The following is a 24,954-nucleotide window of genomic DNA, read 5'->3' as shown; positions in this document are numbered from 1 at the left end:
ACGACAAGTTTTATTACAATTCACGACAGAACACACGCGTAAAAAAAAAAGAAGAAGAAGAAGAAGAAGAAGAAGAAGAAGAAGAAGAAGGAGGAGGAGGAGGAGGAGGAGGAGGAGGAGGAGAAGAAGAAGAAGAAGAAGAAGAAGAAGAAGAAGAAGAAGAAGAAGAAGAAGAAGAAAAGTCCGTTAAAAATAAGAGCTGAAAGATATTTTTTTGTGAGTCTGGGTGTTTACTAAATCATTTTATGATTAAAAAGCTTCAAATAATTTTCAAAGGAAGATGACATATATGCCGACTCGTCGGCACTGTGTTTATGTGTTTTCTGTTTGAATGCGTAATATCCTGAAAGTTTTTTAGTACAATGTCAACTCACAGACTCCCAAAAAAAAACTTACCAGTTTTGAGCTCTCAAAGTAAGAACTTTATTTTTAACGGATTTAATTTTCTTTTTTATTACCTTGACCGCGATCAAAGCTAACTGCATTTGCTAAGAGTTTGGCACTGAGCATTGCAAGAAAGCCACACGTTTTTATCTTTATCATCACATCTGTGTTCTTGGTCCGATTAACATTTCACTGCTTCATTAATGTTTATTTTTATAAGACTACATCTAAAACAGTTTCTTTACTTTAACGAAATTTTCGGACCGTCATTATATTTGAACACAGTGTGGCTGCCGCAGATGCTCATCCGTTGCATGGAGAAGGGATGACAAGTGCGGTTTTGCATTTAACGCCGTATATGAAATCGGACCACTTGTAGACATTCCCTTCCCCATAGCGACAAGACTTTGAAAATGCTTGTATCTCTTTGGGTGGCAGCTCCTTATTCCACACGTTGACGTTGGTCAGAAGTCCAACAAACGACTGGCTAGAGTCAAAACCTGTTCCAACTCCATCTTGTTCTTGTCCCAGCACCAAGGATCCCCGGGCCTTGATTGTGTAACCTGTCTGGAAGTTTATGCTGTTGTGATACTGTTTTCCGTCTTTGTAGATTTTACACGCGCCATCACTGTTCCTCCAAGTCACACAGATGGGATGCCATTTGCCATCATTAGCTGAGAATCTGACTCTCCTGTAAAAGGAAAACGTGTTCTATGAGCAGTGCAAATTGTAGATTTTCACTGTGGCTGATGTAAGATACCCGGACATGTTTAGAGAGGAGCATGAACATTGGAAACTTTTGGTTACTATCGCTTTTCGGACGGGATTCGCGATCACTGGGGAACTTCAATTCTCAACATTTCAAACTCTCACTTAGGCGATGAAGGCTGACGCTGGTCACAAACCTTTGAGTGAACGAAACTTTTGATGGTAGAGTTGACGAGGTGTTTTGGGTACTTCAAAAGTGAGAAAAATGTCTTCAATCGGTCACACTCGTCTGAGAAATAAAAACTTGTGAATTTAGTCCCGTTCGGAAAGTCTCTGCCATGTTCTACGTAAGTCTTTTTAATCTTAAAGGTATCGCGGGGAGAGATCAAGGAATAGGACTACCTAAGTGGAACCCCGCTAACTCGAGCCCGGTTAACTCGCTGTCCCCGGCTACCAGCCCTGGAACAAAATCCTATTTCCACTGGATTTGAACCCATTGTTTCAGTCATTAAAATATCAACTTACTCGAACTCTCCACTAAATCGAACTAATTTTACTTTCCCTGAGCTCAAATTTACCCCGATAACTTGAATTCCATTTTAAAACCGTCTGTAAATAAACTTCAAAATGTAAGAACATATCTCACTGACGTTTCTAACCTTTTCTTGCCTCCAATATCAAGACGAAAGTTACCGTAGTTAAACAGAAGCAATTCATTGTGTTCTCCTGGTACAGCGTAACTAAATGGCGTTCCATCGTTCTTCTCACTTGACTTCATCCAAAAGCACACGGTAAACTGTGTTAAGCTGGGCATGCCCCCGACGTTGACGTAATCACTGACTCCTTTGCTTGGGAAATTAAGGGCAAGATCTGTACGACAGAAATGAAATTAAGTTCCTGGGATTTACTGCAACTTCAGACGGTTTCGTAACATTAATTCAGGGAAGTTAAATCACAATTTGCTTTGTTTAAGTCTGGAAAGGAGGTCAGCAAATGGCGGAAAACAAACAGCAAAAAAGCTAAACCCTCAACGTTAGTAAGGCTGCATGTGTACGTCAGAGTTATAACTGACAACCAACCGCGATAGCTTAAACAATTTGAAGCTTAATACAACACCCCCCCCCCCCCCCTCCCAAAGAAAAAGATATATGTATATATAAACTGTGTAAGCAATACGCATGCAAAGTGGCACAAAGAGCTCCTTATTGGTACAAGCAACAATACAGCGCGCAGGCTTGCATCGAAAAAGAAACGGCGAAATTTTTACATTATTTCCAAGGCGTTTCCAGAGACAAAATCTAGCACAGAAGAATCTCCTCGAGCCTCCATTGAATTCGTGTAGCGCAAGAATAAGTCTCAAATTTCGGTTAAATTCAAGCAAAACGGACACAATCTTCGCTAAGCTGGAAAATTACTCTTAAGTAGGCCACAACAGAATCACATAGTAGTTTCCAGTCCCTAAGATCTCTTCACTGAAACGAACAATGGGAGAGCGGGATTTCTAATTAAGTGGCCGTATGTGGCCACTTGGTCAGTCATGTCTAATAATCTCAACTAGATTCCAGTAGACAAAACCTGGAGTCCAATGGAGACAAGTCGTGCAATAAAACTGGACGTACAGTCGAGTCTACTTAAGCCACCTGAAGTCTAGTCAAAAGATGGAATGTAAACAATACTTTGAGGAGGGTTGGAAAGTCGTCCGATGGAGTCCATCGGATCCATTGGAAACACATCGATTCCGATGGAGTCTCCTGAAGTCTAGTCGTGCCATGAGCCAAAACAAGCACACTGTAACATAACTCGTTCTTTAAGCCTTAAGTCGAGACTAGCACGCTACACATGTAACATCACTCGTTCTTAAAACCATGAGTCGAAACCGGGAAGTGCAGGGATAGCACATTGGTGAGAGCACTTGCCTCCCACCAATGTGGCCCGGGTTCGATTCCCGGACTAGACGTCATATGTGGGTTAAGTATGTTGTTGGTTCTCGTCCTTGCTCCGAGGGTTTTTCTCCAGGTTCTCCGGTTTCCCTCCCTCAACAAAAACCAACATTTCCAAATTCCAATTCGATCTGGAATCCGAGGGCCACAGGTTTGTCAGTCGTCAGACTGTTAAGTGTCACCCTCGTTAAACAAAGTTGATTGATTGATTGATTGTTTGATTTAAACAAGTGGCTACTCATGTAACATAACTCGTTCTTAAAGCGATGAAACGAAACAATCACGCTACATATATGACTTAACTCGATCTTGAGTCATGAAATCATACAAGCACTCTACCTTCACGTTATATGACTCGTTCTTTTAAAAGCCCTGTGTCCCCCGAGCCCTAAGTCGAGACTGGCACTCTCCACATAAGATGCTGAGTCGAATAATCACGCTACACATGTAATTAATAACCATGAGTGGAAACAAGCACGCTACAAATGTAACATAACTCGTTCTTAAAGCGATGAATCGAAACTAGCACGCTACACATATGACATAACTCGTTCTTAAAGCGATAAGTCGAAACAAACACGCTACATAAATGAGATAACTCGTTCTTAAGTCATGAAACCATACAAGCACTCTACTTGCACGTAATATGACTAGTTCTTTTTAAAACCCTGTGTCCCCCGAGCCCTAAGTCGAGTCTGGCATGCTCCGCATAAAAGCTGAGTTGAGTAATCACGCCACACACGTAAAATAAATCCTATTTAAAGTTCATAACTGGTCTGTGATCCGATGATCGGTGAGGGTAATGGAAAGCAAGGGGTTATGACTGGCGTCTAGTTGACAGTACTAGACAACCCTCTTTCTCTTTTGGGCTTATCCATTTACTTTCTTTAAAGGGACACAGTATCAGTTTTACTAGAGGTGCCCCTCTACTCTCCCTTTATTTTGTATTTTTGAATTAAATTTGAATTGCATTTTTTAATTGTATTTTTGAGCTGCGTATTATTCTGTTGTAATACTATATTTACAATATATATTTAGCACTTATCTAATAGTTAAAGTGAAAAGTACAAATAACAAATGTCAAATGTCTTTTGGGCTCTCCAAATAGCAACCACGCCTTATTTTGGCGTCTAGTCGACAGTATTGGACAACCCTCTTTCTCTTTTGGGCTTTCCAAATAGCATCCACTCCTTATTTGATCATTTGACTTAGCTTAATACAGGAGCGCATTGCTGCACAACATGGATATTCGTATAAGATTGACTTTTGTTATTAAATTTAGCAGAAAAACTAACGCGGAGAGATTTCGACGTTTCGATGACATCCTGTCATCATTATCAAGAAAATGAAGAAAATTTACATAAGTAAGTAGACAAAACTAAACTGAAAACAGACTATTGACTATTATAGACTATTGTTTTCAGTTTAGTTTTGTCTACTTACTTATGTAAATTTTCTTCATTTTCTTGATAATGATGACAGGATGTCATCGAAACGTCGAAATCTCTCCGCGTTAGTTTTTCTGCTAAACATGGATATTTTGTGTGTTTTGAACAGGACTGCCTCCTTGTCCTTATAGTGTCAAAATATTGGCAATGGCTCAAAGCAGAAAAAGACTGGAACCAAGAGTATTTCCATAGCAACTTCACAATATGTACTGTCTGGTGTTTTTCGTAAGGCACAATACTGCCGGGAGGTATTGAGGTGCCAAGTTTCCATCACCATAGCCCATTTTTTCTAGTGATCTTCTTCATTTTGTGATTTATCGGCATGCTCCGACCACTTGTGCCATCATCAAATTTTCTAATAACATTGGAATATCCCCTCAACCATGCAACCAGAGAAGATAAAAAAAAACGGCGTAACTAATCGATAGCATCAATGGCATCAATGAAATCAACGAGTAATCAATCAGACAATAGGTAATCGATGGAAAAAAGGAAAACATATTTGTTCCTCTTTTACATGGCCTTTTTGATAAGCTGAACTTGTTTGTCATTTCAGGCACTTTAACCAATTTGAGGGCCAGTCAGTATTAAACACGGAATAGGGTGAAGATATAAAGCGCGGGCTGGGTATAAATTAGTAAGGATCCACACTGCAAACATAAAATCTTGCTTTATCTCGACAAAACACCAGGATTCTTAATGTGTCCGGAAGAGTCCGGAAGAGTGTCCGGAATTTTAGTTCTTTAGCGTTCGTCCCAGGGTTTATCCTGCGCCGAAGGCGAACAACCTGTAGTTTATTTAAGCTATTATATACCCAGTCGTTTTGTACCCTATTCCGCGTTTTTACCGTCCGTAGTCCGCGATCCGCGTTCTATACCTCAATTCGTGTTTCGTGCCCAGTCCGTTTTCCGCATTCCATGTTTTTCCTCGCGAAGCGAGGGCCGAAGGCCCGAGCGTAGCGAGGTTAATAAATTTGTCGGCCCGAGTGGAGCTAAGCCGCGTGAATTCGAGCGAAAAATATATTTATATACTCTGATATATGTTTATAATAATATAATGCAAGAGATAGGTTATTCGGTCATTTATTTATTTATTTTTTTATTTGCAAGAAAACACACAGTTACATACAATAATAAACTAGACAGTACTTACGCACTTACACTTTGTACAATATTACAATTAGCTTACTCACTCGCTGGCCCGCTAACACACCATTCACAACACTCACTCACTCATCTCATGTCATACTCTCATGCACTCACTCACAAAAAATTCAAAGTCACACCCGTACAAGTCATATATATATTAAATAGGTCTAAGTATTGTCCATTTCTTTTTAAATATGTCTAATGTATTATTTTTCGTACAAATAAATTTCTCTGTGTCATTATTAACGATACTTTAAATTTGTAACCACCTATATTCGGAAGTTCGTTATTTCTTCTACACCCCCATAAATAAATTTTTCCTATAAGTAACAGGTAATTTAGTAAGGGGCATTCTGGTGTTAGAACACCGATTAAAATATCTCTCAACTCAAGATGTATTTGTTGTTTTGTCAGGGATAAGTAATATAATTCAAAGTCTCGCCAAAAAGTAATTGAGTAAGAACAATTATAAAAGAGATGCTGTATAGTTTCTGATTCCCGTTTGCAAAAAGAGCACAGATTGTCTGAAATATAGCTGATTTTATGTAATTTTGAATTAGTGTAAAGTATAGAGTTTAATACCTTAAACTGAAAGACCTGAACGTATGGCTCAAAAGCAACTGAATGGGGAAGACAGAAAGCTTTTTTCAACGCCTCATCAGATAAATTAAATTCACACTTTAGTTTTTGCGCATGATTAGGGAAGCGTGCCTTTTTACGGACAAAAAGGGAATAGTAATCTTTAGCTTTCTTTTTAGTTACATCGAAAAGACCACTGTCAGTTTTGAAGGATGGATTTAGGACTATGGGATCCGGTTTATAATTAGCATTTCTTAAATTGAGCGGTATGGAGTGGCGTAGACCAGTCCATTCCAGAAAATTCGTCTTCTCTATGTATTTTGCCTGTAATTCATAAGAGTCGATATTATTAAGATCAAAGCGTAAGTCGCCCACAGTTCGAATCCCATTATTGAAGTACCTTTTATAGAAAACTGGTTTATATTGTTTATTCGTATTTCTTGATTATTCCAAATAAAGTAATGCCAGTTAGTATCATTTGCATTGTCTTTGCGAAACTCAGACCACCATTTCAATAACTCTGCATAGAATTGAGAATTAATATTTAAGTCTTTAATATTATAATTGCAATTAAAAAGAACCAGACCACCTGTTTCTTTCAGGAAGATATTCTAAATAGCTTTTCCATACGCCTGAATTATCACCAAAGATTCTTTTCAGCCAGGAGAGGCGGAGAGATTTGATCATGCTTTCAATATCAACCATTTTGAGGCCACCTCCCTCATAATTATTTATTGCAGATACTCTAGTTACTTTGTCTTTACCTTTCCATAGGAAATTGTATATCAAATAGTTTAATTCTTTCACTATATGTTCAGGGGTAGGTAGCAAAGAAGATATGTAAACAACTTTCGGCAAGAGCAGAGTTTTGATAATAGTAACCTTCCCGTAAAGGGATAACCCCCTGGAGGACCAGATATTAATTAATTTTTTTATCTTGTCAAGCCTTTCTGAGAAGTTTTTTTGAAAGAGAAGTTTTTTATCATATGAAAAGAAGACTCCAAGGGCTTTTATTGGATCGCTCGGCCATTTGATTCCGAGCGGCTTTATTTCATTTCCTTTCAGCGATCCCAGCCACATTCCCTCTGTCTTTGAGCAATTGACCTTTAAACCTGATATATTTTTAAAATTCTCTAGCAACTGAAAGAGTATGTGGGCCGACTCTATGTCAGCGAGAACCGCAGTTGTATCATCAGCATATTGTAATAATTTGGTCTCTTGTTGTTCAATTACAATTCCCTTTATTTCAACATTTTCTCTGACGGAAATTGCCAAAGTCTCAACAGCTAAAAGAAAAAGATAAGGAGACAAAGGGTCACCCTGGCTGACTCCTCTTGAAAGGTTAAAGTATTCTGATGACAAGCCATTATTTATCACACAGCTTTGAATATTCTTATAAAAAGTTTTTATCCAACGCTTAAATTCAGGGCCAAAATTGAAGGCATCCAGACAGTTAAACAGAAAGTTCCACTCTAAAGTATCAAAAGCTTTTCGAAAATCAATAAATATCATCAGACCAGGTATATTTTCTTTCATAGTATCAAGAATTGACCTTACCGTTTCACCGATATAGCGATCTTTAACGTAACCGGATTGATTACAGTGTATAATATTAGGCAGGACATTTTTAAGTCTAGAGGCAATTACCTTCGAGATTATTTTGGCATCAACATTGACTAGAGAAATAGGTCTCCAATTTTCTATTAACGTGCGATCTTTTCCTTGTTTTTCTATTAAAGTGATGACAGCTTGCTTTTGGGAATTGGACAATTCTTCCTTTACAAAAGACTCATTTATGCAATTAATGAAAGGCTCACAAATAAAATTCCAACATTTTTTGTAAAATTCAATTGGGATTCCGTCATTTCCGGGAGACTTGTTGTTTTGAAAAGTTTCTAAAATGCTTTTACATTCGTCGATGGTAATTTGGCCTTCACACGATTGTTTCTGTTCTTCAGATAGTTGCGGAACATTTAAATTGTTCAAAAAAGACGTGATGGAATCCGTATCCGTCGCTTTGGATTTGTACAAGTTGTAATAAAAATCCTTTTGTTCGGAGAGTATCCGGTAAGGGTCAGTTGTTATAGCGCCACTTATTAACAGCTTTCTGATATGTTTCTTCACATGATTTCTCTTTTCCAAATTCAAAAAGTACTTAGCTAGTGCTTCTTTCTCCATGCTCATGCCAGCGAGCCCTTGCACGTACAATAATTTCATTCGTTTTCTCTTCATAAAATAATTCCAGCTTCTCTTTGACTTCATTTAAACGAGATTTGTTTAAATCATTTGGGTCATTTTCAAACCGTCTGGTTGCTTCTTTGTATTTCTCTTGAATTATCTTTTCTACATCATTTCTCTGTTTAGTTTTTTCTTTAGAGTACTTAATAGCATGCTTTCTGATATCGTATTTAAACCAATCCCAAACTGCGCGTTTGTCCGATAACTCTTTTTCCCCCTCCAATTTCCATTTAGAAATATTAACACTCAGATAATTTAAATATTCCTCATCATCCAAGAGAGAAACGTTCATTTTTCACATGCCAGGTCCTTTTGCCTCTCCAATTTCACCGAGGATTAAACTAATTGCTGCATGGTCCGTTCTTATCGCAGGGATAATGTCCGTAGAATTGACGAAATCACACAGATTATTAGAAATAAGCCAAAAATCCAGACGACATAATATAGTAGGTGATTTTTGACTCCAAGTATAGCTTCTTGTTTCAGGATTTTTGACTCTACAGATATCAACCAAATCCAATTCATTTTGCACACATTCTATGCTATTCACAACCGATTTCCTTGGTATCATTATTCCACCTCGTTTATCTAGATTTGGGTTTAAAGGGCAGTTAAAATCTCCACCTAAAATTATATTCTCCTCAGAATCTAAGTTTTCAATTTGAAGCAAAGTATGCAACTTCCTGAAGAATTGGACAGATTCTTTATCTTTGTTTGGTGCATAAATATTGACGAGTACATACACTTTGTCGTCAACTTTAATTTTAGAAATAATAAAACGCCCGAGGGGATCGGGAATTGTGTGAAGCACTGAACAATTTGCCTTGTTGTTGATCAGTATTGCAGTTCCACATGAATTTGGGCTACCGTGTGAAAAAAGCATTTTTCCGCCCCATTCATTTTTCCATTGTATTTCTGTTGTTTTGTTTGAGTGCGTTTCTTGTAAAAAAATCACATCTGCGCTCTTTCTGCGACACCAGGTGAAAATTGTACGTCTTTTTTTGAAGTTGCTAATTCCCCTTACATTCAGAGACATTATTTTTAAAGTAGCTGACATGTTCTACCTGCGTAAGCAATGAATTCCATATATAAGAACTGAAATTCCGAATAAACAGCTGAGGGTTGAAGGACTTACGAACTTCCGTAAAAAATATATTCCTGATTGTTTTGAAGTAAATACAAAAGAAATCATTCTTCGCTTAATACTCAACAGTGTGAACTTTGCAAACAAACATCCCACTAAACTAAGACTGACTAAAATACAACCGCAAATGACATATAAAGGAACACACACATTACTCCTCTCTAAGAATGCAAGATGGAATAATATAAACTCCATCCAACATTCAGAACTCCGTCGAACTTGTTAGCCCCTTATTCCAATTGAAACACTTTAGGCCCGCCAAATCAGAATTCTCTTAACATCATTTTATGTAAACATTAGAAATCGCAACCGACAGAGCGCAATCAAAAGCGCATTCTCTAGCCAAACGGAAATTTACATTGGGACAAATTTACCATTTATATAGAGCTTGTCCGGTTCTGCTTTGCTAAAAGATGCCTTCATACCGTTCTTTTTGGCCTCCTTTAACTTCTTGATTTGTTTACGTCGGCGCTCAATAATCTCCTGAGGATAATCTTCCAGAACTTTAATCTCGGAATCTTGCAGGTGAAAAGAAGCTCTCAATACCATCTCGCGATCCTGGTAGCGGAGAAATCTTGCTATAATCGGTCTTGCCTTTCCAGCGGTAGGTTTCCCCAGACGATGTACTCTCTGCTCTCTGCTGGGTTTTCAAGTCCAAGGCCATTCTCCAGAAATTCAAATAAAATGTTACGTGTGTTAATCGCTTCGCTGCCTTCTTGATTACTCTTTGTTTCCCTTTCAGTCAGACCAAAGAATTTCAAATTTTCTCTACGACTGTAGGCTTCTGCATAGAGTTGCTGCGTATGCAGGTCTTCTTTAGCTGTTTCGAGAAACTTTATTTGCAATTTTAAGCCTTCCAATTCTGTATTCATCCATTGTAAACCGTCATCCATCTCCTTCAGATTCTTCTCAGTAACACGTGCGCCATCTTTCAGCTTCGATACGTCGCTTTCCACTATAGTCATCTTTGCACAAAGATTGTTTAAGGTGGTTTCAATGCTGTCTAGCTTATTCAGCTTAACTAGTATTTCGTCGAGCTTCTCTGTCCACTTCTCCGACATATCTACGGCAAGCGGTGATTCGGGCGCTCCTTCCAAAACTTCTTGGACTTCGCCTTCGTGTTCAGCGTGCGTCCAGTTCTTGAGTCGCTTATCTAACGGAGAGCTTGATTCCGACCCGCTAGAATCACTTCGTTGGGTTAATGTACGTTTTTGAGTAACAGATTTCGTTGGTAGCTTTAGAGTGACAGCAATATCATCCATAGACGGGCAACATTTAGTTTACAATCAGCTAACAAGTGCGGAGCTCTTACGGACACGTCTGCTCAGCCATCTTGTCCGTGCCAATCCCCCATTCGGTCATTTATTCGCTACTCTGAGTTTCATGCTTCTTGTGAAGCAATCATCAGGCAACTGCCAGAAATAACGGTTACAATAAGAGAAATTTGACAATACAGAACAATAGACAATAGATGCTAACTTCTTTGCGTGACGTGTCACACGGGATCGTTATCAGTAACTAAAAAAAAACACACTGTTTAGTAGAAATTTCCTAGCATGTCTACAACCTGACATTTCCGGCCTGCATAATATGAAAAATTTCTCCCACAAACACAAATTACATCTCTTAGATACATTCGAATAGGACCTAGCTTGTTTCACTTGCCACCATTTAATTTCATACGCAATTTGTTGATCTTTTAGGCTCCAGATATACTTACTAAGCGCGGTAGCATGTTTGTAGCGCTCATTACGAAATGAACATAAATGATTTCCGTCTGAATCTTAATTTAAAAGTAGTGTATCTAAGAGATGTAATTTGTGTTTGTGGGAGAAATTTTTTATATTATGCAGGCCGGAAATGTCAACTCTCAACAGCAGAAATGAACTCGCATCAGGTTGTAGACATGCTAGGAAATTTCTACTAAACAGTGTTTTTTTTAGTTACTGACTAGTGATACCTGCCGGTAGAGTGCCAACGAGTAAAAACTGTCACAGTTGCTTTGCGAATGAAAATTAAGAAGTAACCAGACTACAAAACATTTTTCAAACTGAATCATTGTTTAATAAAGCATTGCAAAACTCTCATGCTATTCTTTGTTGTATAGAATGTCTATAAGATCTAAACTTGTGAGGTAGATTAGAGATGAAACATCTGCGGCCCTTGCATTACCTGTTTGAGTTTATACAAAAACCAAAATAAACAACTTTAATGTGTACAAGATTAGCTATCAACCTGGGAATAACAGAATTTTACAATAAATATGAGCTTTTCAAATCCAATTTATTGAATTAATGAGCCGCAAGTATGGTATTTAAAAGAAAATAGAAGAATGGCACAAAGCTAAGTTGCAATTGACTTGAAATATTTCTCCTGCATTCAAACAGCTCCAATGTGCATCTCCCTCAAACAGAACCTAAAAATCAACAAAAAAAACCCACTCAATTTGACTAGAAAACAAAGAAACCTAAAATATTTTGTAGATCCCTATAATTAGGGATTCGTTTTGGTCCGCACTGTATCAGTTTGGAATGATATCTTCGTTGTGCATATTATGTTACCGACCACATGAATTCACATAACGACACTGACCTACTATTGTCCGTTTTAGCTTGCAATTTGAATATTATCATGATTAAAGACCGAAAGGTTACTTTAAGAAAATTGCTCCCTCTTCAGAAAACAAAACACACTACAAACAGTTAAGATTTGAATTCTCTTACCTCCTCGATTGACAGAGCCGTCGGAACTTACGCCGTCCACCAACGGAGCAACAAATCTGCTGTTAGAGCTTAACATTTCCACACTGTCGCGCAGGATCGAAAAATAAGATGGTGCGAAGGAAAAATTCGATTGCTCCTAAACGTGAAAACTTCTGCAAAGTTTCCTAGCGCTTAAAAAGATCTTTGCTATTTTTATACACCATCCTTATACAATAAGACGTGTAAACACTGCTATTCTCGAAGACAACTAAATTCGCCACTTCGGCCGCCATATTGTTTACAAAATTTAAGTTCGCGCGTGTGTAAGAAGAATCTGGGTACTAGCGCTCACCGATCGTGATACTCCTGATGTGATTGGTTTAGATAAAAAAATACCGCGATGCCATTGGCTAGCTCGAAAACAATCACCGATGATGTCACTCTTACATTACCTTATCCTTACCTTATGCTTACATTTTCATTCGAGATTTTTTCTGCCTGTACCAAAACTAACTCGCGCGTCGGCTTTATAATGCTGCCGCCTCGTCACCCTCGCGTCCTCGCGAGGGTGACTCGTTGGCAATAACGATCCCGTGTGACACGTCACGCAAAGAAGTTAGCATCTATTGTCTATTGTTCTGTATTGTCAAATTTCTCTTATTGTAACCGTTATTTCTGGCAGTTGCCTGATGATTGCTTCACAAGAAGCATGAAACGCAGAGTAGCGAATAAATGACCGAATAACCTATCTCTTGCATTATATTATTATTATTGCTCTAGACCAGCTATCGAGCACTTTTAAGTTGATGAAGATTTCAACCCATTTTTGGATTATATATGTTTATATACATGTTTATATCTTTGAAGGTGTCCGCACAGTTGCCTAGCAACAGTGAAAAACAAAGTATGAATGACGTCAGACTGTCTGGCGTCGTCTGGAGCAAAATGTGCATACATCGGAAAAAATATGCGTGCATGATCAAATTTCAACTGCAATGTTCATCAATATTCACTGGATACAGAACTATCTCTCCAGAATATTTTCCCTTTCTTTTAGAAATCTTTTTTGTGAAAGATTGCATTGAAGAAATTACACGTTTTGTGGCCGCGGTAAAATAATTTTCCGTGGGAAATAAATTCATCGAACACGACAGCGCTGCACGCCCGTTGTACATTACGTCGCCGCGTCAGAAATAGATCTTCAACTGCAAACTAGCCTGTGGAACTACGAAAAGACCATGCTCATCAAAAAAAATCCTATGCCCCTTTTAATGTTCTTATTTGATGCTAGAATACGAGTAAAGAGGGGTTTCCACCCAGCCCCAGCCTCGCGAGGTTTTTGCGAGTCACGCATTTCTAGTATAACGACCGTTTGGGGACAAGAGGCATTGCGTAAAGGCTGCCGTAAATTTTCCGCAATGTTAGTGATGTTTCTCTCCAAATCTAATACTAACATTTAAAAAGAAAACATTAACGTTCTCCCTTGAAACCTTATTTTTATCAGGTCCAATGGATGTCGAATTAGGGTAGCAGTAACTCCCCCAGATACGGAATATGTTAAGCCCGGTGAATAAATGGGAATGATGAATGATTTTTTTTCGATTATACTTAGGTCATTAACTGATTAAATCACCAGGCTTAACATATTCCATCACATTATTTCCATTGCACATATGCCACATATTGACATTCCCATCCTAGCAGTATGCAGGATCAGTTTGTCCCATCAACCTAGTTTAATGGCCTTAGCTCCCACGAGTCTCCCGTAGCTCAGTGTTAAAGCATCCGAACTAGTAATCGGAAGGTCTTAGGTTCCACTCCTGATAGGAGCACTTGGATTTTTTCCAAGTATGTCTGTGTCGTTTACTGATAATACATCATTCCTCGCTCAAGGATAAAGCACGACAAACTGTTACTCAACGACGACAAAACAGACTTTTGCATTGTGGGAACCAGGCAATAGTTATCGCAAGTTGATATCTCTCCTATCAATATGGGTAACTCCACTGTTTCAAGATCGCCAGTTGTCAGAATCACTCACGTAATTAAACTGTGTAGCGCATCATTCTATTATCTTCAAAACATTAGGCGAATTAGGAGATATTTATCACGTGACTCCACTTAGACTTTAGTTCATGCTTTTGTCTCAAACCGATTGGATTATTGCAACACTTTTGTGTTGTGATACTGCATAAATTAGCATGCATTTCGGTATCACGTGATTTATCGTTATGTAATCTGACCTCGTGGTCTTTGCTCGCCGCCATTAAAGTTGTTGAGTTGTGTTGATGCTCGGTGTCCTTACGTTGATCGTAACATGGTGTCAGAGAGCGGGATCTAGACCAAATTATCAAGGTTCACTTCCTAGCTTGGAAGTCTTCAAGTCCAACGCTTCGTCCGTTATTGGTAGGCTCACTGAAGTCTATAGTTTTCGTTCGAGTGTGTTTGGATCGTCGTACGTTTTACATGGCTGCTGTTAGTACTACCGCTAAAATCCCCTCGCCGTTGAATCTTTCCGACCGTTTGCATCAAGGAGAAAATTGGAAATCATTTCTTCGTGAATGGAAGTTTTACGAGCTAGCGGCTGGCATTCACAAGAAAGCACAGGAAGTTCGGGTGGCTTCGTTGTTAAATGTGATCGGCAAAGAAGGAATGGACATGTACGAAACCTTTCAATGGGGAAACTCGTCCGACGCTCTAAAAATTGACAAGGTCTTGGAAAAGTTCGAGGAGCGTTGTGTCCCTGCACGTAACGAAACCTACGAAAGATATGTTTTCTTCAAACGTGAGCAATGGTCAAATGAATCGCTTGATAGTTACATAACTGCATTGATGAAGCTTTCAGAATCATGTGGTTTTGGCGCACTTCGGGAATCGCTCGTTCGTGACCGGCTAATTCTTGGTGTGAAGGATGACAGAGTTCGTGAAAAGCTTCTTGGAAAGCGAGACCTCGACCTAGATAAAGCCATCGAAACTATCAAAGCAAGTCAAGTTACTCACTCGCGAGCGACAGAAATCTCAGAAGAATTTTCAGCTAACGAAGATATTAATGCAGTGGGGCAAAGGTCGAAACCCAAGCGCGGGAAAGTTCCGCGCCGCAAACCTCCCAGCAAGGACCCTCCCAAGATTAAAGAGTGTTTGTTTTGTGGTGGTACACATGCACTGGAAAGGAAATTGTGTCCAGCTTCAGGTCAGAAATGCAAGAAGTGTGGTAAAGAAGGCCATTTTGCAGTCAAGTGCCGAGGCAAGTCTGAAGATGCAAAAGTTCACATGGTCGAACAAGAAGAAGTCTTTTACGTTCATAGTGTCAGTGGTAAAGATCAAGCTCTTGTTTCGCTTACTTTGAATGGTTCAGCATCAGTAACCTTTCAAATTGACACTGGTTCTTCTGCAAATATCTTGCCACTACAGGATTACATCAGGGCAACAAAAGATTACAGTAAAGCTAACATTGTTCCTAAAGACATCACACTAGTTATGCCGATCGCTCAAAGCGAAAGGCTCTTGGTTTTGCAAGGCTGAAAGTGGCACATAAAGGTAGCAAGCATGAACTTAACTTTGTTATTGTTGATCAAGATGTTACTCCTTTGCTTGGTTTGAAGTCATCCCAAGGCATGGGTCTTGTGAAGATTATGGTACCTGGTGTTGATACCTCTGTCAATAATGTAGTTGCAGCTCCAAAGAAAGAGTCAGCAGTTTCTGAGAATGTCACAAAGGATCCTCTACTAATCCTTTTTGCTGATGTGTTTCAAGGTATTGGCTGTTTACCTGGGGAATACAGCATTGAGCTCAGCAAGGATGTGCAACCTGTAGTTCACCCCCCACGAAGAGTGCCTGTTCCTAAGAAGGAAGCAATGAAGGCAGAGCTTGACAGGATGGTTGCTGACAAGATAGTTACTCCTGTTACTGAGCCAACTGATTGGGTATCCAGTGTCCTAGCAGTGCCCAAGAAGGATGGATCAGTTCGCATCTGTTTGGATCCGAAAGATTTGAACACTGCAATTAAGCGCTCTCACTATCCCTTACCGACAGTGGAAGATGTCACCTCTCGTCTCACCAATGCCAAGGTTTTCAGTGTTTTGGATGCCAAAAGTGGTTTTTGGCAAATTAAACTGACTGAGAACTCCAGTTACCTTACCACATTTAATACCCCTTTTGGCCGTTTCCGTTGGCTGAGGATGCCATTCGGCATTAGTTCTGCGCCTGAGATATGGCAGCGGAAGATGCATGAAGCCATTGAGGGTCTGCAAGGAGTTGAAGTAATTGCTGATGATTTCCTTGTTTGTGGATTTGGAGACACGGTAGATGAAGCAGTGAAGAATCATGATCAGAATTTAACCGCCTTTCTACAAAGATGCCGTGAGTTGAATCTAACACTTAATTTTCAGAAGATTAAGCTTCGCCTATCACGTGTACCATTCATGGGCCATTTACTCTCAGCGGATGGTGTTGTGACTGACCCAAACAAAGTTCGTACCATACGTGACATGCCTGTCCCGACAGATGTCAAATCCTTGAAAAGATTTCTTGGCATGGTTACTTACCTAGCAAAGTTCTTACCAAATCTGTCAAGTTTCTGCGAGCCATTAAGGCGACTGGAGCTTAAGGATGCTGAATGGTGTTGGCTGCCTGTTCATGATGAAGCTGTCCAAAGTATCAAGAGTCTTGTTTGTGAAGCTCCAGTGTTGAAGTTTTATGATGTTAATCGTGAAGTCACAATTGAAAGTGATGCGTCTCTCAGTGGACTTGGCGTCTCCTTACTTCAGGAGGGACAGCCAGTTGCATTTGCCCCAAGAGCTCTAACTCCAGCGGAAAGTCGTTATGCTCAGATTGAGAAGGAACTTCTCTCCGTGGTTTTTGCATGTGAGAGGTTTGATACGTACCTGTATGGTCGAGATGTGGTGCATGTTAAAACAGATCATCAACCCCTTGAAGCCATCTTTAAGAAGGACCTTGGTTCTGCTCCCAAGCGTCTTCAAAGGATGTTGCTTCGCTTACAGCGTTACAACCTTGATGTCAAGTATCAAAAAGGAAGCTTGATGGTAATGTCTGATCCCCTGTCTCGAGCCTATCTCGACGAACCTCCTTCACAGACCGAGTTTTGCAATGAGCTCGAGGAGATAGTACTTGTGGAGGATCTCCCTATTTCAGAAGCACGACTGAAAGAATTCAAAGAGGGCACCGCCTCGGATGACATCCTTCAGATCCTCATGTCCAATGTCCTAGAAGGTTGGCCTAAAACCCTAGATGAAGTTCCAGCTGAGGTCAAGCCATACTTCCAAGTTCGAGATGAAATCACAGCCCAAAATGGTTTGCTGTTCAAGGGCGAGCGCCTCATTGTACCTGCCAAGTTAAGAAAGGAAATGATGGAAAAGGTCCATTCGTCCCATCTTGGTATTGAGGGGGTCCTTAGACGAGCCAGAGAAGTGTTCTACTGGCCGCGCTTGAATGCCGAGTTAAAAGATTTCATTCTCAAGTGTGATATCTGCAACTTGTACAAGCCAGCACAGCCTCGAGAACCACTAATGCCACATGAAATTCCATCAAGGCCTTGGCAAAAGGTTGGCACAGATCTGTTCTTGTTTGATCAGCGGCAGTACCTGATTACTGTTGATTATTATTCTTCTTTCTTCGAGGTGGATAAGCTTAACGTGACAGATTCCAGAACTGTTATTGAGAAGTTGAAAATGCAGTTTAGCCGGCATGGAATTCCGGAAATCGTCATTTCTGACAATGGACCACAATATGCTTCTGCAGAGTTTGCAAAGTTTGCAAGTGACTGGCACTTTCAACACATCACTTCCTCTCCACGGAACCCCCAAAGTAACGGAAAGGTTGAAAGTGCGGTAAAAATCTGTGAAAACATCATGAGGAAGGCCGTGCATGGAAAGTTTGACCCTTATCTTGCCCTCCTAGACTATCGTAACACGCCTACGGAAATTGGTTCATCCCCAGCACAAAGGTTGTTCAGCAGGAGAACACGCAATTTGTTACGGCTGTCAAGTAAACAACTAGAGCCTAAGTCAGTTCCCCCACAGGTTGTGCAAGATAAACTGATTAACTCTAAGCAAAAGCAGGCTTTCTACTACAACCTGAAAGGTACAGCATTACCTGAGTTGCAACCTGGACAGACTGTCAGGATGAAGAGGCCAAAAGAATCTACCTGGTCAGAAGCTGTTTGCAAGAAAATGATTGGCCCCCGTTCATATGTGGTTGTATCGGGTGGTCGAACCTACCGTCGAAATCGCCGACAGCTGCGATCAGTGCCGTAGTCAGATTTCCACCCTGTTGCAAAACCAGTAGCTGAGCCTCTACAATCAGTACTACAAACAGACCCCCCACCTGTTGTGAAACTTGCTGCTGAACATGTGGAAGCTGCATCCCCTCCAACTGTTACAAGGAGTGGTCGTACTGTCAAACCACCAGCCCGTTTTCAGGACTTTGCAACTTAAACTGTATACTTTGTTAGAAACGTTATTTTGAACATTGTTGTTTATTTTGCTAAGAAACTCAGTCGCAATTTACAAGGCTCAGTAAGACACTTTTTTTTTTTACAAAGGGGAAGATGTTGTGATACTGCATAAATTAGCATGCATTTCGGTATCACGTGATTTATCGTTATGTAATCTGACCTCGTGGTCTTTGCTCGCCGCCATTAAAGTTGTTGAGTTGTGTTGATGCTCGGTGTCCTTACGTTGATCGTAACATTTTGCTTTTTGGATTGCCTCATTTACAAATTGAGAAGCTTTAAAAGGGTTCAGAACACGGCTGCAAGGCTCATTTGCAAGCATTTAAAGATCTGTTAGTCACATCACGCCTGTTCTGTGTGGGCAGCAGTGGCTACCAATGAAGAACCACATCAAATTATAAAATATTGCTCATTACTTTAAAAGGCAATACATTGCATTGAACCCGACTACATGTGCAAACGTATTAGACGTAAAACACCCACTTGATGTGAACTCAGGTATAACCATAGCATTAGGTTGGTCGTTCCGTCCGGTTAAATGCTTTCCATCCTAGGGTCTAGAGCATTTGTTTCATCTGTGCCCAAACTTTGGAACAGACAGCCAGATTAAATATCTAATCTTCAATCCTTATGAGCTTTTAAACTTTTTAAGCTTTTTTAACGCGCTATTAAGTTGTCACTTTCGTATTTTACTACATAACACTAGAAATTTATAATATATTCTAAATTGTATTTAATTTGGTGATGTAAAGAACATTTGATCATTACTTTCATGGAATTTGAACTCTATAAATTTTAACTATTAACATTCGTTAAAGTTATATCTTATGGCCTGAGATTTCTTACAATATCACAGACGTTAAAGCCTCAAGTAAAGAACATGGTACCAACCAACAGACAAACCAACAATCAAACAAATCATGCAACCTTAACCTGTAACGTTTTGTCCGTCTCCGGTGAATCCAGCTTTGCACGTGCAATTGAATCCTCCTTTGGTGTTGTTACACACAGTATCATTACTGCAGTTGTGTGTTCCTGTCACGCATTCATCTATATCTGAGGTGAAAAGCATGACAAAACTTATTTAACAGAATACCTCCCGCACCTGTGGGTCTATTCGTTCCCAATAACAGCATCTCCAACAACACTAAAGAACATTACGTGTGATAGCGGTACCTACAAATTACATTCAAAGTTGAGAATGTAATAGCTGTAGCACTCATGCGGACAATGGGAAGTATAAATGCCAAGCCCTATCTCAGATTTCTTAAGGAGTTTTTGCAATAAGCACCTGACAATACTAGCAGTCGTTTGACCGTCTCTTTAACACAGTTTTTCTGGAAATTACTTGAAAGGTTGCGGAGATGTGTTTTGACAAGTAATATAGGGTAACGTAGTTTTTGGAGTCAAAGTGACATTATCGTTAACTCGTGGATATGGCGATGGAAGAGGCCGTTGATGCCATCGTGGCTTTAATGTATAATAGTTTGGAATGGTCTTTGAAATGTAATAGTGACGGTGATGTAATTGCGGAGACGCTCTAAGCGCTCTTCACGCGTTTGTCCCCCATGGGGGAATGCGTTACGAGCGCAAGGGGGTTCTTCGCCATTCGGCATACCGTGGGAACGCTTGTCGGAACTTTTGAATGGAATGCCTAAACCAGCTGTGAGTGGCTTGAGTTTTGATACTATTTCTAACCCTTTTTAAAAAATATATTTTAGATTTGATCGCGGGCAATCCTAAACGAGATCTTTACCAGCCTGAAAGACTGCAAACGAGGCCCAAATGCGGAATTTACACCCTAAGCGCGACGAGCATACCACTCCGGGCATTCATATGGGAGTTTTTGACCTTTCATATATTGATGAATTATCCGGAATTTTCCTTTACTACAGGCACATACAAAAGATATTTACGAATAATTCCGCTACGCTCAAGACGAAATAATTGAAAAATTACTTTGTCGCACGCGGGTCGCATCGGCCTACGGAAATATAATTGTTGACCATTGTTATTAAGGATGTAATTACCACTTTCTGCTTCATTATCCCGTAAAAAAAGCAAACTTAAAGAAATAACAATGAAATTTGAGGATCAAAGTTGCCTTTCAATACAGTTTAGGAATACTTGTACTACTAATATTGGTGTCATAAATTTGCATATCCGTGGTTACGTTTGGGGATCTAAACCTTCTTTAGCTTTCAGTGAACTCGCCGTTTTCCAGAGCCGTTAACTAGTATCCGTTCGGTACCTACCCGTTGTTTGATGGATTACTTTCATTTTACGCAGCGAAATCATTTATTGCATCAAAATCGCTTTCGGTAAGCTATGCGATCTACGACTGAGGGACACGTGCATTTGAATGTCAGTGCGCAAATTTTCCTCTGGTGAAGTCACAATTTAATTTTTTAATTCACGAGTCTTTTCACGTCATCAATTTATTTATTTTTGTGTTTTAACAAAACAGAGCAAACTTTTAATACGCTGATATCATTCAGGAAGTGTTCTGTTGCTGCTTTAAAATGACCAAGCCGTTTAAAAAATAAATGCTGCAGTTGTCGGAAAGCTATTTACATGTAAGGAGAATAATTTGAATATCCTTCACAAATAGGGCTTTGTGCCTTGTGTGATCGAAAGCTGAAACGCAAAATCTTAAAACAATTAAAACCGATCCATTATGCCATGTTTAACGACAGACCACGTGATAACGGATGACGTAATACATATCCCCTCTAACGAATGTGAAGAGTAATAAACATGCAATCTAAATGTCAACAATGTCCATTGTTCAATGTCCAAGACCTACGTCAAAGGCATTACACAGATAATGTTTTCAGCTGACAGTGACAACTCGGCCTAACAATGTGTTAATGATTAACAGTCCTTAATCAGCTTGTAATATACAAAATCATTTAGTCTGGGTGGTCGGACAGTTCGGCCAGATCTAGTTCGGATAATATCAGGGGTCTTGATGATGTCACGTTCTTGGCTCTTGGTGATCCCTCTGTCACTTATTGGACTCGTGGTGGTGCCTTTGTTGACATCCGGGGTCTTGATGAGGTCTCTCCTGTTTCGCCTGTGGAGAGTTCCATTGCCGGTCACAATTACTGAACGAGTGTTGTGGGCAAGTTTTGTAACTGTAGCAGGCTTCCAGCCATTCTTTGTTTTTAGTTGAACAGTGTCACCAGTTTTGGCATGAGGTAGTGACTTGGCTCCTCTGTCAAAATACAGCTTCTGTGTTTTCTGTTGAGCAAGGAGCTGGAACTTAGCATCTGTTGGACTTCTTGCATCAAGTAACTGTGCAGTAGTTGGAAGTTTGGTTTTCAGCCTTCTGTTAAGGAGAACTTGAGCTGGAGAATAGCTCAGGCCAGTTATCGGAGTGTTTCTGCATTCCATCAAGGCAATCTACGGATCAGTATCATCTTCATAAGCTTTCTTCAGTACAGATTTGGTTGTTCAAATGGCTTTTTCTACTTGTCCATTAGCTTGTGGGTGCTTGGGACTAGTAGGTGTGTGTGCTTAAATTCCCATGATTCTGCAAACTGTTTGAATTTCCGGCTGGAAAACCGAGGACCATTGTCTGAAATGACTTCATCGGGTATTCCATAGCGTACAAAGGTGGATTTAAGTTGGGTGATGACTTTGGAACTCATAGCGCTGTCACGCAACAAGCCAATCTCTACCCACTTTGAATTATAATCTACAGTGAGAAGATAGCTAGTCTTTGCCTCCAAGGGTAAATATATCACAGGTGATATTTTTCCAAGGCCTATCAGGGACATCATGCTGGATCAGTGGCTCCTTGACATTGTTCTTCCTGTGTCTTAGGCACGAACTGCAATTTGCGATTAGATCCGAAATCTGTGCATTCATGTTTGGCCAGTACAGTATGTCACGGGCTGTTCGCTTGCTCTACTCAATTCCTAGGTGGCTGTCGTGATTTCTTTTAAGCATTTCAGGTCTCAGGTGTTCTGGAAAAATCATCTGTCAGGCGTTCCACATCCTTCGTGTTTTGCGGTAATGGCAAGTTGAGGATTGCCTCAATCTTCAATTCATCAGGTTTGATTCCATCTTTGGTAATCTTGTCACCAATGTACACAACTTCGGGAATCTTGATTTCGCACTTCTGTTTCTTTAGCTTAACACTTTTTTCGCGGGCTCTCTCAAGAACATTTCTGTGTGCTCTATCATGGCTCTCTTCATCTTTGACACATACAAGAAAATCATCATAGATAACTTCTGCTCCTTCAATCCCTTCAAAGGCAAATTGCATTTTCTTCTGGAATACTTCATTTGAGGAATTCAGGCCAAATGGTAAACGATTAAATGGGGTGTTGATCGTTGTGAGAAGAGAACTTGGGTGGTCTAGTTTTAAGTGCCAGAAGCCATCCTTGGCATCTAATTTGCTGAAAACCTTTACCCCCAGTTAACTTGCTGGTTATTCCAGTGGATGTTGGGAACTGAAAATGCTCTCTTTTTATTGCTCGGTTCAGGTCTTTTGGGTCAAGGCAGATTCTCAGATTTTCATCTGGCTTTTCCACTATCACAATAGAGTTAACCCATTCTGTTGGCTGATCAACTTTCAACTTTTTCTATGAAACCTAAATGTTCCATTCTCTCTAGTTCTTGCTTTAGCTTGGGCAGAAGGGTGAATGGAACTTTTCTTGGGGGGTGAATTACAGGTCTAACCTCTGGGTTAATTTCAATATGCTGTTCTCCTTCAAGCTCTCCAAGTCCTTGAAACAGGTCGTTAAATTCATTAAGGATAGAACTCTCAGCATTGACATCAGCTGTGTCAACAGTTCTGACGAAATTAATAAAGCTCAGTTCCTGACATGTTCTTAAACCGAGTTTGGGGGGAGGGGGGGAAAGACAGATTTAATTGTACTTACAAATCATCCTTGCCACTCCTACCACTGGTATCTCGGATCCATTGAAGCCAGTGAGTTTTGCTTTAGTTGTCTTCAGTTGCGGCATCTAATGGGATTACATTTGCTTGTGCTCCAGTATCCAATTTAAATTCTACCAGGTTGTTGTTCACTTGAAGAGATGCTTTCCATTCTTGCACATGGTCATCTTTCTGGATTTGGCCGATAAACAGTTCTTCTAATTGCTCGTCTTCGACAACAGGTTGAGGGGCTTGATCACTTTCCAAGAAATGAGCATTCTTGGAAAGACACTGAGATGCGAAGTGGTTTCGATTCTTGCATTTTTGACATATTTTTTCCAAATGCTGGGCAATGTTCTCGGTGCATGAGCTGTTCCACATCTTTTGCATTTGTTTGGTGGTCCACTTTTCGTCTTCTTCTGGAGATCCTTCTCCTTTTTCTCTTTTGGCGGAAATTTACTATTTGGCCGGTTTGCAGACGTTCAAATGTGATGTTTCGCCTCGCATTACAATAGTCCTCAAATTTCTGAAATAAAACGTCGAGCTTTTACTCCGCAGTCGATAACGAGAATGTGTTGTAAATTTCCAGAGCTTCTTCTCCGATGCTTCTCGGGTTTTCTCATTGATCCTGAAGCTTCCATATATAGTTGAAATCGCTGTTTCCACTTACGCCAGTTATCTGCAACATTTCCCTGGAGAAACTCATTTTGAGCGAGGTTTTCGTAATTCAAACTGTGTTTTCACTTCTAACACCATGCCATGTTTAATGAAAGACCACGAGATAACAGATGACGTAATACATATATCATGACACAATCGACCAAAAATATCTGAAAATATGGTACAAAATTAAATAGAACGGCAATTTTCGAAAAAGTCAGTTCCGGTTACGAAATCTTTTGGCATTTCATTTCGGTCAGACACTCGGCGCTAGCTACTCCAGCAGTGTTCGACGTGATGTTTACAAACGAAATGTGTTCCTCATTTTGTTTGTTCAGTTTTATTGAACGCTTAATTACAGATTTATTTTGACTACACAATAATACTGATGAGGCTTTTTATGTTTAGCAGTTCTTCTATTGATGAGATAGTTACTGCCCGCCTCTACTTAAGATTTGTCACGTCTGACTCGCATTCTAACTGTACACATTCTTAGTGTCCGTATACTTACAAAAAGCGGGAGATAAACGTTTTCCAAACTCAGAGGAGCTCGGTACGTTCTTCCTTAAAAAATGCAAAATAAATCCCTTCATTACCTTGCCTTTATGAAACAAGCTCAGCGTTTTCTTGTGAGGAATTCTGGAAG

General features: G+C 39.9%; 2 protein-coding genes across 4 annotated transcripts in view; one reads left to right on the top strand and one right to left on the bottom strand.

Moving 5' to 3' along the window:
• LOC146475009 (V-type proton ATPase subunit E-like) overlaps nt 1–24,954 on the top strand; it is a 164,751-nt gene that overhangs the window by 73,514 nt on the left and 66,283 nt on the right. The window lies entirely within an intron of this gene.
• Nucleotides 434–24,954, bottom strand: part of LOC146475013 (uncharacterized) — a 40,517-nt gene continuing 15,996 nt past the window's right edge. For 2 of the 3 annotated variants that reach the window (XM_085116755.1, XM_085116757.1), the window contains 3 exons: nt 19,694–19,816; nt 1,752–1,962; nt 434–1,075 (listed from right to left, as the gene is read on the bottom strand). In XM_085116755.1, coding sequence (XP_084972881.1) covers nt 688–1,075; nt 1,752–1,962; nt 19,694–19,816 — 722 coding nt within the window. In that variant the 3' untranslated portion in view covers nt 434–687. The remainder of the gene's footprint in view (nt 1,076–1,751; nt 1,963–19,693; nt 19,817–24,954) is intronic. The other variant, XM_085116756.1, reaches the window with a different exon arrangement.

Source organism: Pavona decussata, unplaced genomic scaffold (genome assembly GCF_977016875.1).
Source record: "Pavona decussata unplaced genomic scaffold, jaPavDecu1.1 SCAFFOLD_87, whole genome shotgun sequence".
Lineage (NCBI taxonomy): Eukaryota > Metazoa > Cnidaria > Anthozoa > Scleractinia > Agariciidae > Pavona > Pavona decussata.
Note: the sequence above shows the minus strand (reverse complement) of the source record. Positions and strands in the feature narration are given on the sequence as shown.